Below are 16874 nucleotides of genomic sequence, written 5' to 3'. Positions count from 1 at the left end.
TAACAAGAAAAATATTAACTACCTTCAGTTAATGTAATATATTAAGTAATTCAATAATTAATTATAATATATTAAATAATTAAACTAATTGAATAATTAATACATAATATTTTTAAAAATTATTTATTATAATTATATGAAACATTTTTATTTATTAGAAAATTTGTACGAAACACATATACTTTGTAATCGCACTTGTACATCGTTGTAGAATTTACAATCCGATGTGTAAATTCTCGCGATTCTTGCATTTTTATCTGGAAGAAGCTCGGCTTGGATCGAGATGTAAGAAATTGAGAAGCTTCTACGTATTATGCGAATGCATATCACTTTGGCGCACAGCATGCTCAACAGCGCAGAGCATAGTCTTACGAAGTTGCGGTGGAAAAAAGTATGGGAGGAATTTCAAGGCGCAGCCTGCGGTGCATCGCGCGGAAAATAATCTCGCGGAAAATTGTCAACTGCAAGCAGGAATTTTATTACGTTGTCTCGGTAGCGCGGAAGAAGAAGCGAGCCTTCCATGTTCGTTGTCGCTTTTGCGCGAAACAATCTACTTCTCTTAATATACCTTTCAATTCTGTATATTCTTATATGACACAAGAACGTAGCTTATGGGGAAGAAAATAATATAACCAGATCAGAAGGCTAAGAGATAATACATGGTGATAAAATAAAATTGTACGTTATCGAACGTAAGTAAACGTAATTGATTTTCGTTTTACATAATATTTTAAAGAATGTATGATCGATTTAGAAAATATGGTTGTATACTTTATTTAAGAACGCAATGCAAATCTTTTTATATTCCTCATACTGGTTAATGCCATCAAAGTAGACTTGAAAAATGAAGCGCTCACAGCTAATGTATGTGTCTCTGCGCACCGCAAAAAAACAGTGTGATTTGTTTCGACTGGTGATTCCTAATTTGCAACACCCGCAGCCAATAATGGTGTTGCATACTAAATATTTTCTGATAAATTCCCAATACGTCGCTGAACATAGGATTTCCGTTTCGTGCTCAGCGTATCCTTTCGTATACCGTCATTATTTTATGGAAGAATGCGAGCAACCGTGTTGCCGGTTTCCAACAAGCATGAGTTCTATTAAATCTGATCACGATGTCTAATAAAAAAAAAAAAAGACACCATTGTTTCCACACAATAATTGCGAAAACAATGTTTTCGAAATATCGGAAAATATACGTAATATAGCTTCCCTTTGACATCTTGAAAATTTAATTTCTTTAAGATTGAAAATATATAAAGTAAATATTTTTATTTATTATAAATTTGAAATATAACATAATCTTGATATCTAATAAAAAGAAATATAGGGGTTGTTATTCGCGAATGCAAGAAAAAATATTTTATTAATATTTTATCGCTTCATTAATATAATGTCAATGACAACTCTTCGAGAAAGATATCACAAAATGCATCATGCATGCAACTATATTATTCGACTTACTTAAAATCGAGAATGCGACCGGATCCTTCTTCAAGATTGGAAAAGTGAGAAGTAAAAACACACTTCTACAATTCACTGTAGTCGTAATAAAACGATCTTTTCCGTCGTGAGTCGACGATAAGATTACATTCGATGAGATTTGCTAGCTCGATCATGCATTGAACCGGTCGCAGCAAGCAATGGAGGCAACGGGTGATGAGGTTCAGATTCCAAACAGTCTGAAACCGGTGTTTAACGTTTCACTGAGAGTTTACGAGAAACGGGAGAGATTTCGCATTGAAATGCGTTACGCATAGATAGCTCTGTCACGCAGTTGCGTCCGCAAAATTGCACGGGATATGTCCTCCCCCTCTTTTATATCGCGGTATCGATATCGCGTATGTATATAAACTTACAAACGGACGTGAAATGGACACGCGTAAAAAAAAAATAATATCAACGCCGTTCTTAACGATGATAGCAATTTACCGGCGTGTCGTCGACACGATCCACGGTATTTATTGTCTGTTACCGTGACGACACGTCTCGTCGGGATACTGGAAAAATTTGCATAAAGCAATATTCTTGCCGTACGTGCGGGAGAACTCGACTCGTGTATAACTTTTCTCCCCTTAAACTACCGCGCCGTCATTGAAACTACCCGACTCATCCTTCGGTATCGCGTCGATACGGTTTCGCTGGCCGATCGCCGTTGCCTCTTCCTGAATCGCTGAGACTCTCTCGTATAAAAACTTTCCTTCCGGAAATTCCACGCAATAAACGTTAGCTACATCTATTGAATTCGCAAAGGGCCCTCGGGAAAGATGCTATAACTGTCCGAAGCTACTCCAAAGAATTCTTTCTCTATTTCCGCAAACGGGCGCGTCGCTTCCCTTTGAAATTCAATTCCAACATTTTCGAATCAGCATATCGTACGTATCGAGGCGCGGGTGACTGTATTATCGTGTGTATAGTGAAATACTGTAGAAATACGCGAAGCGAAATAACGCCGCAGATACAGAAAGAAAAAGAGAGAGAGAGAGAGAGAGAGAAGAGAGACAAAGAGAGGAAGAGAGAGTTTGAGAAACGGAACGTTTGGCAGATAAGCTTTCGGATTGCGTATAAAGATTTCTCGAGGTCTCGTATGAATTTCGTAAAGAATCCGCCTTTGCGATTGTGCAAGTAAACCGTCCGCTCTAAAAGACCGTAAGAAAACAGTTAACGATAATATAAATATATCTACCCGTATCTCTTTCCCAGCGAAACGTTTCGCGTCTCTTATTCAAAGATTTAATCTAACGCATAATTCACAGCTTGATCTCAATTCACGCTTCTCAATCGCCGACGAGATTCTTATTCGATTCCCGCACGAGCATCAATCTTTGTCTCGCGCTTGAAAAGCAATTACGTTGAAATTGTTCATCTTACGAGTAACTTTCTTGATCGTAAAGAATCGAAAGAGAAAGAGAAAAGAAAGAATCTCGATCTCACCGCACATTTCTAACGCTTCGAGCAGCCACGGTTTAAAGAGCTGTCTTTTCCACGCCGCCACCTAACTCGTGAATATAGGCAAGATGAAAGGCTTTCTAATTGCATATTGTGTAATATACCTGGCCGAACTGTACGTGTGTGTACGTGTGTATGTGTACGCGTGTGGCTGAAGTCGTTGAGTCATCGAAACTGCCTTCTAAGTACATATGAGTACCTAACAGAGATATCTATAATCAAGATTGACCTACATGGGTACATATATCTTTGTATAAAGATATTATCACTTCTACGATACACGCGACAACTTCATAGTATACATAAGTTAAGTGTTTGAAAGAACTTGATCCCCAGATGTAGAGATTAAGTTTTTTTATATATTTTATATCATTTTATATGTATATATATTCACATACACACGGTACGCATTCTCGTATATTTTAACGGAAGAAATCTAGTTGACAGATTTCATTTTGCACAACAAATGTTTCAAATTTTGTGTATTAATAACAAACGTTTTTCTCTCTTTATCCTACATAAATATACTCATCGCGCATAGACGCGCGCATCAATCTGATTTTGCAAGCCATTGTTATCGTAAACTCAAATGAAGTCATTATCGATCTGCACTTCATCGATACGTCCTCGCTCGAAGCGGAATTTATTTCTTTTTTGGTACTATTCTCGCAAATATATATTTATATTTATTAAAGAGGATGTGTCCGGTGTTTTCTTTTGCGAGACTGTGGTTTGCACAACGCGCTTTATTATATATATATATATAATATTATCATGCGATACGTCGTATATATTTTACGCCTGCATAAACGCGACTTCCATAATAATAATTAACAAGATATTATATTTCTTTGCAAGTAGATAATTCATGAAATGAATGCAAGATAAACTGCTACGATATGTAATGAAACTCAGCGTGCAACGATAACTATATAGCTTTACGATCTTGGCGCAAGTTATTTCCTCGAATACAGAATTTTTTAAAAATCTTTCTCTCGCGCGTAGTTATTTATTAACTTCGTTATATATTATTCTTAACGCACAGCATTTACAAGCTCGGATGACCTGTTTTGCACCAGGTTGTTTGTACGAGCCATAAAACACAGCGCGTACGTATTTGAAACTCAGGTGTGCGTTCATCCCCTGTTCGAATTTTACGGTATATGAACTATACGTGTGTGTAGAAAATATCGTAACAATCGCTCGCGCGTTTGTCTGCGTGAACGGGCGAAAATAGACCCAAGGGCATAGATCTCGCAGCATGTCGACCGCATAGATACCGAACATATCGATGATAAACGCTATCGTATAACAGAATATTTCGGATTGAAGGCTGCGCCGCTCTTTAAACGCGTTCGGTTCCTTTCACGATGCGTGCACGGGTTTATCTCGCGGGTTCACCCGTTCTTCCCTCCTCGCTTATCCCTCTCTATGCGATTTTTCCACAAATGATTCGCTAACGCGAAAACGTAATTCGCGCACGCGGTGTACAAAGGTGGATGAACAACAAAGCACGGTACTTTTTTGCCGCCCGGAGAGAAAAAAAAAAAGCGCAGGTAGCGGGCCTTATTGTAGCCGTGTGTTTTAATTGCTCGCTATACTCGGAACTAATTACAACGCGTAGCTAGAACAGAACCGCTACAACGGGGGAAACACAAAGAGTCCGGGCTTTAGAGAAGAATTGAAAATTACGCTTTCGCGCGGTACAAGGGATACGGCATCGTTTGCGGTGAAGAAGATGTAGCGGCAATTATTATGCAAATATCGTATGTGAGTTACATAACAAAATTCCATATACGTGTATTTTTAGTTTTTCCTCTTCAAAGGAACAAAAAAATAAAAGAAAGTTCTCAAAGTTTATTAAACCATTTTTCGCGACGATAAATTTCCTCCCGCGCGCGCTTAGCTTCCTCGCATATTGCGAATAGTCGAGGTGTCCTGTACAAAATCGCAGGATGAGGATATTAAACCCATGTTTCCGCCGTGATATCCTCTGCCTAGGGTAAAGATTTTTCCGCGGGAATAGGAAGCGCGCACAAATGGCCACATTCCGAGAAGCTCGCCAGTATCGAGCTTTTGCTTTGAGCTCCCACCGGGCGATGCCGTAGGTAAACGCAGGTGTCTGTACCTGCAGGGATCCCAGGTGAGGCCTCCAGGGCAGTCCTCGTCGGTGAGAACGTCGCACTCCAGCGGCGAGCACACACACGAGAGAGCTCTCGCCACCGCGAGCGACAGTACAACAATGCCGCCCAAGAGGAGCAACGGAGCCCTCATTTTGCTCTCGTCCCTCTCGACGACCGCCCTGTCGGCGGTTTTCCTCTGTCCTCTTCTTCCTCTTTATCCTCTTCTCTATCTTATAATATCCTTTATCTCGCCGGCCACACAATTACAAGCCAAATGAGACGGGGATGTTCATCGCGCTAAAGTTCACTTTGCGAGACGTTTGACGATACAAACTCTTTCGATTCTCGATTTGTCACACGCGCGCGATAAGGAGATGTTCACTGGCAGAGAGGATGCAGTCACGAGGGGACGCACGTGATCGACCCACAGCCGCTGAATAATGTCCCGAGGAACGTAAAGAAAAATGTGTTGATCTACATTTTACCGCTTGCAATTCGCTGGAATACCGCGTACGTCCATTATGCGATCGGAATAATCGTGCGGATGGAAAGGATAACAATCGCGCTGGCGGAAGTAAATCTCGCCGAAAATATCCGGCGCTAATAATGATAAGTTCAGGATTCAAGGGAGATTAAACTGTGCGAACAAAAGACAGAAATAATGTAACAAAAACGTTTGATGTGTTCGCAATTTTGCAGTAAATTGCTCAATAGCGTTATGTCGGAAGATAAAAATTAATCCCAATTTTTGTATTGTATATGAAAATAAAATGTTTGCAAGCAATGCGGATCAAATTAGACGCGCTTTAAAAGCGAACGAAGGGAATAAATAGCTTCGTATTTTTAAAGTCAGAAATAAATCAGAGCTTCCTTTCTTATTTGTTACGTTTTAACAAGGATCTTGCAGAATCATATGCCAAATGAGACTTGTAAACATGGAAAAATATATCTGTATAATAAGGAGAATGGTTTTTAATAAGATATACATATATTTAATAGGAGAAATGTGTATATATATCGCGTGCACACACACACACACACACGGAGACACATATATTTAGCAAAATATTATAAATTACAAACAACACACACGCATTATGTTATGTATCTCCATAACTTTGATGTCTGCGGTAAATAAAATTATTTAGAAAATCCGTAAAGAGGAAACACCGTATCAAGCTTCTTGGATGACGCTTAGACAAGAGATGCCCGACCAACTCTTGGACGGAGAACGGTTCGTCCAAAAATTATACACTATAATAGCGCATTGCAAAGTGTATGTATCAACCGTGGATAGTTTATCCCAGAAGATAGCGCTATGAAGTGGGACACATCAAAAAGTTATCGAGCACCGGGTAAACTTGCGGTGTGCCTAAATTACACGGATACATGAATTCTGGCAGGGATATGCCTCCAACATCCGCATTGCCGTGTGAAACGCGATGCAGGTAGATATTGCCGTAAGTATTGCGCCGATGAAAGCGCGAAAATATACCTTGCACCTTGCGTAAATGCAAGGAGGGCACACGCCTATCATACGTAATATTATACGCGTATTTTTTACATATATATTGATAGCGAATGAGAATCGCGACGTAGGATTATGCGAATATGACTAGAATACGAAATATTGAAAGCTGCTTGCTAGATATTCTGTTTCGCATCTGAGAGAGATGCCATGAGATTTTCTCTTCCGGTCGAAGATTTCTAAAATTGAATTTTAATAGCAACAAGTGCGAATGGAAACTTTGTGAAGATACGCATCTCCAAAGAAAATTTGCGTTTAGCTAGATAAACCCGAATTCCCCCTTAAACTCTCTTTGAGAATCGCATCGGAGTGACATTCATTCGTTCATTCATTCGTTCGTTCGCGGTAATTAAATCTGTGACAAATAAGCTATTGCACTTTTAAAGAGGTAGCGTATCACCTGTGTTACAGAACTGCGTTACAGATCGAAATATCGTACGGTCAACATATATCGAGCTAGTTGCGACTCGAAAATCACTCGTCGACGCAAGCTTGCGTCCGATATTCGCGCGCTGACAAACTTAGGATTAGTAGATAAACAATGGGAATAATTCGGAAGGAAGGAGAAGTGTCAGCGTCAAATTATTCGAGCAGTATCAAGGGAAAGGAAAACGGACGAAAAAATTGCCAGGCATCGAGGAACGGGAAGATTCGATCATTCCGCGAAAACTTCTCCCTTCGACGAACGCTGGCTCGCATAATAGAATCGCGACCGACCTCCCCCTCGTCACGTACGTCGTACCGACATCGTGCACACGATAGGGTCGCCCGATGAAGCACTCGGTAACGAAGCTGCGACAGAATACACACGATGCGTTCCGCGTTCGAGATGAACGTGCACTGGCCGCGGCCACGGCGACGATCAGCGTCTCCGACTCCGATGCCGAAGCCGAAGCGGCGCCGCGACGCGACGCGACGCGACTGCGTCGGCGCTCTAACGCCGCAGGTAAGCTTTCCGCGACTGTGCCTGCCCAGTTTATGATTTTTAATTGGCGGTGTTGTAAAGAGTTAATTAACACACAACGCTATGCGGTTGTGTCTCGCGAATTTATCCGTCCGTTATATTGTACGGTCGGTATTGTTGTTAGCGGAACGCTATAACAATAGCGTCGCAACTATTAACAATCGCAAAGCCACCAATTGGTCTGTATTAATATTTCAACTATTTTTTTTTTTTAATCTTTCTCTAATATATCTTTTCTTATAATTCCGTTGAAAACATCTAAAGAATTACACATGCTACAATGATTTAAATAAATACAGTAATAATCTTTTGTTTTTTTTATAAGTGTAATTATACATTACAAATTATATATAAATACCAAAAAAATGTATTAGATAATAATATCTATTATAATATTATGATAATATTATATGATGATATTATAATATTATAATTTTTATTATATATTGTAAATCAATATTACTTTAATTATATACGAATTATATAAAGATATAATACAAAAAGATATATTAGATTATAATTTTTACTCATAAAAACAAAAAATTAATATCGTATTATTATTTAAATTATTATTGATTGCGTGTGATTCTTCAAATATTTTTGACGGAATTATACTTGTAATATATAAACTGTAACCTATGATTTAAGAATAACAAAAAAAAAACAGAATACTCTGAGAATTTGTTGCGGATACGATTTCTATATCATAAATTGTTGGCAGCGACTGCGTGAGAATTACACGGCAGATGTTATCCAACGAAGAAGCGCCCGCTGTGCGAGAGCACGCGCGCAAAACACGGTGTACATCCTCGCTCACAGCATTGTCGCGAGAGTCGCGCTTTACACGTCGTCTAATACCCGGTAATATCTCGCGGATGAGACCGGCTGTCAACGTTCTTCTGGCCGAGTCGCGAATCCTAAGTGTGATAAATGCCCGCGGCGAAACCCGTGGCGGTGGCGTTCGCCCTCTTCACCTTGCGCTCTCGCGAGCGATTTTTCTCGTGCGCGTGTTACGCGCCATAACTCGCCCCTAATGCTTACAGAATGGCAGTCATTGGTCATCGAGATCTTCCTCTTTCAAAATGTACCAGGCGCAATGTATAAAATGAAAAAAAAAATGTATTAGATTATAATTTCTACTCATAAAAACATAAAATTAATATTGTATTATTATTTAAATTATTATTGATTGCGTGTAATTTTCTCTCTTCAGATATTTTTGACAGAATTATACTTGTAATATATAAGTTGTAAGCTATGATTTAAGGACGTCTAACAAAAAAAAAAAATGTTCTGAAAATTGTGAAAATTGTAACTATGAGTAACGATATTAAGAGTACTCTGATCTATCGATTTTTAATTGATGTTGCACGCAAATTGCATTAATTTTTTATATTTAATATCGCGGATTTATTAAATTTTAACAGAGAGAAAAAATTTATTTTGGAATGGCCAAAAATATTTGTCACTAAAATATAATGCGACAAAAATGAAACGCTTTATAGCTTCTAATTTTAATAGCGAATAATGAAAGAAGCAATTTTTTAAATAGCGCATGAAAATAATATCAATAATTTTGTCATTTTAATAATATATTTTAAGATAATACTCTCTAAAAAACTTTCTCCTTATATATTCTTTTAATGAATGATCCGCTGATATTTTAAGAAATCAATATTATTTTTTCTCCCTTATTTTTTATATTTATTTGTGTTTTTATTATGCTTTGAGTATTACCTGTGACCGTTCTAAAGTCCTACTGGCCGTTCATATGGCTAAGGTGCTCTTTTGCTTTCTATCTCGTTAAAATCCCCCGTGCTATAAATCTCCATCTCATTCTCAGACATGATGTGCTCGTCATCGAAGAGCATCGTTGAAGATGAGAGCAAATACCCGCGGTGAAGAAACGACTGAAAGCATATAATACAAATTAGTAAAAATACAAAAAGTAAGAGAGTTTCCGACGCCATTCTCTCTTGCAGACTTCACTTTATCCTTTACTTTGTTACTTCGAGAAAAGACAGCGGTTAGAAACGATAATCGTTTACGAATATACACGACAATTATGCCAGCTCATCGTTATCGTTAAAGATATATTGGAATTGTTGCAAAAATAAAAATATTAGGCAATTATGGCTAAACTTACCTCGTAAAATAAATCAATCTACGGATGCTATTTATCGGGAGCTCCTACCGTTACGTGGCGCGAGAAACGACTGAATTCAAAAATACAGTTTAAACAGTTTTTCAGCTTTTAGTGGCGACATCTTCATATAATATGTTGCATTATTCGTTGCGTAATTTTTCTATCGATAATGTAGATAACTGCACGTCACGTGGTTTACTGGTTTCTGCAAATGAATAAATGTGTCTCTAACGTATATGTGTGGTTACCAGTTTCATACGAATTTATCTAACATTACCCGCCAATACCGAAAGTAGGGTTATCGAGAGCAATAACATTTATGTGTATTTATAACAAATCTCATTAGAATCGTGAAATAGAAACTATTTGCTTGAAAATACACATGTAGTTTATTCGTTTATATTATAAACTATATATTTTCGATATAGTAATAGAATATTTTCGACATGGAAGTGTCTCCAATGGGCAACTTGCCGTAAGTATATAATAACAGTTTTTATATTTTTTATAACTTTTCACGATTATTTGATCATTATTCAAAAAGAAATATATTTTAAATTTGGAGAGAACAGAAGTATTAGCTATCACAATTATTTTAATATTACTTTGTTTTAATATTGTCTTTTTTGTAACAATCTATAAAATAGTCTCATTAATTTATGAAGCAATTACTCTGTTATAACAATTAATAAAAAGTTGCAGCAAAGATTTATGGTCCATAATATCTGGCACAACATGCTGTTGTGCGAAAGAGACTGTCGAAGATGAAATAAAAAATGGAACTGTTTTACTTAAGGAAGGTCTTCAGTTTTTTAAGCCATATACAGATGCATCATTGCAAACCATCTCTAAAAGAGATCCGCCTCCTCTTCAACAGATGTATGATTTGATTAGTAAACTTGCTCCACTTATTGTAAGTATATATTACTCTAAAGTTGCAAATATATAAATTTATAAGAATTACATTTAATTTTTTTTCTAATACATTTTGAATATACTAATGTTAATATTTTTAATTTATTAATTAGAACTTAGATGCCACAATTACCTGGGATCTCGTGTGCAATTTTGTGTCCTACGAATACAGAAATTGTGCAGAGACTTTTGCAACACAGCTTACTGATCTTACATCTATAAAAAGTTTAATCGATGATATTTGGAATTTTTATTACTCTGAGAGAGTGACCTTAATAAAATGTCTTAAACTTATGATTGAATATAAAGATAATGAAAGACATCCTTATCACAAGGAATTTGCGAAATTTTTTGATGAGATCTTGATGGGCAATCTACTTGAATCTATACAAAAGCAGATAAAAGTATTGAAATTTGTAAACCCGCCTACACGGTCGCAATTCTGTACTGAAGATTACTTGCATAGATTATATAATAGTACTTTGATCGAAATGCGAGAGCTGCTTCACATATTGACTGTGATTGTGCATGATGTACATATTGCTGATTACGATTTTGTTAAGTTCTATGGAAGCATTGGGGTAAGATGCATACGTTTAAAAATTTTATACATTAAGAGCACTAAAAATTTGGTTCAAATACATATTAATAAAATTTTTTAGGGTGAACCTAGACGATTAGCAAGTACAAAAAGTCACGAAGACAAGGAAGCTTTCATAAAAAAAATTGAAGAAATACAATATAGTCAAATAGGATTATTACTCGTAGCATTGGATGTGAGAAAGCAGTAAGTTAACATTAAGTTAATAAAAAACTTTTTATAATTAAAGAAAATATATATATAATTTTAATAATCTTATTTGTATGTGTTTTTTTATTTTGTTGCTATATCTGTGTTGTTTCAGCACTGCTATGGAAGATTGGATAAATGGCATCAGAAGCAGTATGCAAGAAATCTTTGAACACAAATGCGTTCGTGAGAATTCACCACAAGATGGTCCATTGCTTCTATCTTGGATGTTAGCAAATTATGCAATTGATCCGGATAATATAGACACATTAAATCGCTTCAGACCGTTTGGTATTAAAGCTATACAACTTGATGTGTTCCATTATTTGCGAGATTTAATGAACTGCGAAATCTTTCAAGAAGAGACCTATTATGCTGAAATTGTGCGAAGCAGCGTTTATAATCTTCTCACTTTGGTGTGCGCTTTTGTCGACGAAGATCGGTTAAGCGCTTTCAATGGTATTTTTGACGCCATGGCTGCTACAATTAAGTTCCCAGAATGTGCGACTAGATTTTGGAACGAACAATGTGATGGCTTATGGTCGATTTATAAAGTTGCTGTAGAATTATATCCTTACAAGTTTGAGCCTTTAACCAGTATAGCTATTGGTCTTGCATCCACGACCATTACAAGTGCCAAAAAGGTAATATGTGATACTATCATGTATCCAATTCGTTATATATTAAATATTTAATATTACATGCTACAATCATTATTCTTTATTTTCAGATTGCATTGGAATTGGATAATCTACAGACAGTGACTATAGAGATTCCCCGTCAAAGAGATCATAGTAAATCGTTACAGCCATACAAAACGGAATGTATAATTCAGAAGAACTTATTTACTATACCCAGCAATTGTGCGCGTGAGAACATTGCCGTGTTATCTACAGAGAAAGAAGTGGTTTTATTTCGTACAAAGGCGAGTTACTGGAATGCTTTGCATCATAAAATAGAACAGTTATTTTCTCAAGCCGACGGCGGAATTGCAAATATCAGCGTGGTGAAGACAGATTTACCGGAAAACGTTTGTCACGGTCTCAAGCTATTGGAAGCGTTATTGGCTAAAGACATTGAGATACCGTTAAGCATGGTCAATCCCACGGAGCTGAGTTTCGAGATCGTTAACCGATTCTCATATCCGGTTCTACCAACAAACTTATACAAAATCGTCGCCGTGTGCATCGGTATCTCATCGAAATTGGTTTTAAGATATCCCGAGGATATCCTCTCACGTATGCGATCGGGTGTTTACCCGAAATTCAATAATTGGTATCAGAAACCGATAGACTTCGCTGAAGCAATTTCCTTCGACGGTGGTCTTATCGCGTCGTGGCTTTCAGGAATAGAAACTATCGAACACACTTATCCTATTCTACGCGCATTTTTAGACACCTTATACAATTATTTAATCTCCAAGCACAGTAAAGAGGCTATGTATACTATTGAGATACCGGGTATGGTGTTTTTGTTACAAGCTGTTTTACCCAAATTGGACTCATGGTATTTTAAATCCAATGCAGAAAGAATTGACTTATGGCTGAAAAGCATGTACTGTATTCATCGGGCTCTAGAATCTACTCTATCCAAGAATGATATCCGCAACGAATTACAACTTGTTGTAGTATATAGTCTGCTCTACTTGGAACCGCGTCACGCGCTGTTGAAGTTACTCCGAATGGGCGAACGTACATTGCACAATAAAATGATTACGGAGACTGATTGGATTAGTGGAAAAGGATTCAAGACTATTAAAACCGTAGAATTAGCCTTGTCGATAGTCAATCGACTCTTAATGTTTAGAAAGTCTTTGGGTCTCGAACTGAGTGATAGATCACCTCTCGAGATTGCTTTGTATTCCTCTCCGAGGGTACCTAATGGACTTCTCATAGTGCCGACCATTGTTAATTATTTGTACGTTTGGTTTAGTCCTTCATTGCAAAAAATGGCGGTTAGATTACTGAAGAAGTTTGCGGAAGAATTTTCTATGTCTTTGCTCGTTTGTATGGGAATGGATGGTACTTCTATACGAGAAACCTTCGCATTTCGATTGACGCTACCGACATGTGCGATTGAAGTAAAAGTCGCTATCCTGGAATTGGTCGCCGTATGTCTGGAAAAACAGCCCGGCTTGACGGAAGCCTTCTTCAACATCATGCATCAAGCGGAACGCAAGAGAATTTTCCCGCGTTCAGCCGATGAGTTTCTTACGGAGGGCTGCAGTCAATTCTTGGACTCGTATTTAGAACGAATGTACAAAGAAAGTGACATTGTGTGCGACAAGTTGTATGACAGCACGATGGCGGTATTACGTGCCATGTGGTATTACAGAAACGAGATTCTCGTAAATTTCTTTCGAAAGCGAGAGAAATTCTGGAGCCATCTGTTCGCGCCGCTTTTCAAACCTCTAGTACCGGGTGTGAAAGGTTATTCCCAATTGTTGGACGTAATTACGTTAGAATTATATAAAAGCCCATTACTCGAAGATAATTTCTCAAAAAATCTAAAAGAACTTTTGGATAAAACCAAGGATCATTGGAAGAAATTAGCCATATATGTCCTCGATGTTGTGGCAAACGGCGAAGATGAGAGTACTAACGAAGAGCATATAAAACAGGACAAAACCGTCGATCCATTATACGAAATTAATTTAGAATCTTGGTATCACTTTATTGTCATGCTCACTGACGATCGAACGGCTAAACATTATCCAATTAACGTAACGCAGGCGCATCTTCTGACTCAACTGGCCCTGGATTCTTTATTGGAGCGAGTGAAAGAATCCAATGATACCAGCAGCGGTAAAATTACTATGTTACTGGCCTCTTTGTCCTTAAGATGCATCACTTCTTGGAAACAAATGTGCGTTGGCGATTCGAGGATCTTCAAAACCAGACTGTCACAGCTCACGCAAGAGATAGCACAGACTTACCGTGGCTTCGGGAAGGCTCTACGCCAAACGATGATTTCCTTACTACTTGGATGCGTGCAACTGGTGAAAAGTACCTTAATTCCTGCACGATCGCTATTTGTGAATTGGAAGAATTGAAGGAAGCTGCCTTTCAATTAGAACGTCGAAAGCAACAAATCTCTATCGATCTCATCAAGACCGAGAATAAAGATACGCAGAAAAAGGCTGACTGTTACAGCGCGGAGACCCTCCGTGGTATACGGGAAAGTTTACCGGCAACATTAGCTGTCTGCATGGTGACGCAATTGTTACGATCATACGTCGAACGTAATGCAAATTTCAAGCATCGTCTACGAGCCAGTTGCGTACAACTACGTCAAATGGTACCTGAATTGATGGCATGTGTCGGTTACACACTGCAGAAGTATCCGTATTTTAAATTCAGTATAGCAGCTTTGAGTCTGCTGGGTGTCATATCGCGTTCGCCGTACTGTCCGCACCCTATTAGCGACAACGATATTGCGAAGCTCTGGCTCAGTCTGATCCCGCCAGAAGACATCGCTAACAGTATGCTCGACTCGTTGTACGACGATTCGGTGAACGGTCGATGGCGTTGCCAGGATTGGTGGCCGCTGTACACCCTGGGCTTGGAGTTTCTGATAGGTCTGGTGACTAGCGAGACGCACATGGTGTACATCAATCATGTAATCCTTTTCTTAAACTCTCATGAACATCAGTTAATGGTTGTCTCCACTTTACTGAGACACACCGCCGATTTGTTGGCCGCCGATCTAATACAATCGCTGATCGCTCTTATACATGCTGCAGCTACGCAAACATATGTTTGGAACGCGATCCAGCCAAGCGTTCGCGAGACTCTGATCAAATGCATGTATCTGGTATACGACAGTACGGTGAACTTGTTGTTAAGACCACGGATACTCAAGTTCATCATTGATGGCATCAGCGTAGAAAGCGCCGAGGAGCTCGAGTCTTGCGACAATCGATTGCCTAGCGGCGAGTTGAAGCTACTCGTGAACAAACTGATTGTCATAAACACGACCTGTGCGCTAACCTTCGTTCAGTTTTCTCCAAAATTGAACACTCTCGTGGACACAATATACACTCAGAATTATTGGTATACACCGATGGCCGAAATGAATTTCGGCCCACCGCAGATGAGCATGAGTTCCGGTCCGCGGCTCACCTACGGCACAATCATCAGTTCGACGCAGCTGTTCACCCAGGCTCTTCATTCCCGCTCGCAATCCGTCGCTTCATTGCCCGCGTCTTTAATCCCACACACAACCGGACGCGAAGATAAAACGGATTCCGCGAAGAAGGAATGGGAACGCGCCGCACCGGACAATCTCCGGCGTATGCATACGAGCAAGGATCTACGAAGAATCATTCACGCCGCTTCGGGCTCAATTTCCAGAACGTCGACATCTAACATCGGTTCCAGAGAATTTCTGGGATATCCCGTCAGTGGCCTGGACGTTACCGTGCCATTGCTTAGCAGTCCAAGACTCGTACGTCGTCCGTACGATCCGTTGATATGTGAAAACACTATTCTTTCGAGAGCGACCGCTTTGGCGACCGGTAGACATGTCGCGAAAAGCAGCGGCAGCGGCACTGGCGGCAACGGTAGTCCAATCATAGCAAGAAATCATCGGTTCTGCGATCCGTGGTTCGAGTCCATGGACGAGAACAATACACGACTGGCATTGGAAATCAATCTTATCCTGATACTGTCTCAGGCGCTGGAAGGCGTGAAGAGTCCTAGACTTGCGTTGCGAGATCGTCAACTTATAGCGCGGGAGACCGCTACGGAGCTGGGGGTCTTCTTCGATTTTCTCGAACACCGCGGCACACCAGATATCTGGCAGGTGAAGGGCTCCTTGATAGACGTGGATACACGGAGCTCCAGGACAATTCAGGATACCAGTGATCTGACACAAATGAATTTACCGGCAAGACTCCAGAAGAACAGTACCATTGACAAAGCGCCAGTGTGCTCACCCGATCACGAAGACTCTTCCATGGAAATAATTCAAGCCGAGACACCAGAGAAAAGACTCGATGACAGTATTCTTACAACTGGTGTTTTCAAAACGAATGTCAGCAGCGTACAATTCTTGCCATTGATGGGAAAACTGCTCAAGACAGTTGTCGAGTCATTGGATTCGGCACAATTTCGATAAAGTTTGTGAAACCATATTTTACAATTAGATCTTAATATACAGTTTATCACTTTGGAATAGAGTTTAGATCTCTTTTAACATTCCAATATATAAAGTGGTCACAAATGGCAGACATTTAATACTGAAAGTGGACATATACATAGAGCTCTAATATTTAAATTGTGACTGCATTTCGTATCATGTATTATTTTTTATAATTTGGTACAAAATTGTACAAAGTGTGCAAATTGTGTGTGATATTATATATAATTGAACATTTGTGTGCATGTTTGCAAATACTAATCAATCATATATATAATAAATATATTATTTTTCTACTGTGCACAGCACAATGTAAG

The 16874-nt window shown here is 38.8% G+C and overlaps 2 protein-coding genes across 2 annotated transcripts in view; one reads left to right on the top strand and one right to left on the bottom strand.

The window, feature by feature from the left end:
• LOC115242617 (insulin-like growth factor-binding protein 7) overlaps nt 1-7456 on the bottom strand; it is a 37075-nt gene extending 29619 nt beyond the window's left edge. Inside the window, exons 1-2 of the mRNA XM_029819036.1 lie at nt 7004-7456; nt 5081-5508 (exon numbers count right to left, since the gene is read on the bottom strand). Of these exons, the coding sequence (XP_029674896.1) occupies nt 5081-5226 (146 nt within the window). The 5' untranslated portion in view covers nt 5227-5508; nt 7004-7456. The remainder of the gene's footprint in view (nt 1-5080; nt 5509-7003) is intronic.
• Nucleotides 7457-9970: 2514 nt separating this feature from the next.
• On the top strand, nt 9971-16858 carry LOC115242635 (nucleoporin NUP188 homolog). Its single transcript, XM_029819067.1, is given in 7 exon segments — nt 9971-10188; nt 10410-10626; nt 10742-11209; nt 11291-11415; nt 11534-12062; nt 12149-14429; nt 14432-16858. Coding segments are annotated over 7 exon segments (5754 nt in total). The 5' UTR covers nt 9971-10159; the 3' UTR covers nt 16537-16858.
• The last annotated feature ends 16 nt before the right edge of the window (nt 16859-16874 follow it).

This window comes from Formica exsecta, unplaced genomic scaffold, assembly GCF_003651465.1.
Source record: "Formica exsecta isolate Colony F162 unplaced genomic scaffold, ASM365146v1 scaffold614, whole genome shotgun sequence".
NCBI lineage: Eukaryota > Metazoa > Arthropoda > Insecta > Hymenoptera > Formicidae > Formica > Formica exsecta.
This window is presented reverse-complemented; position numbering and strand designations above follow the sequence as displayed.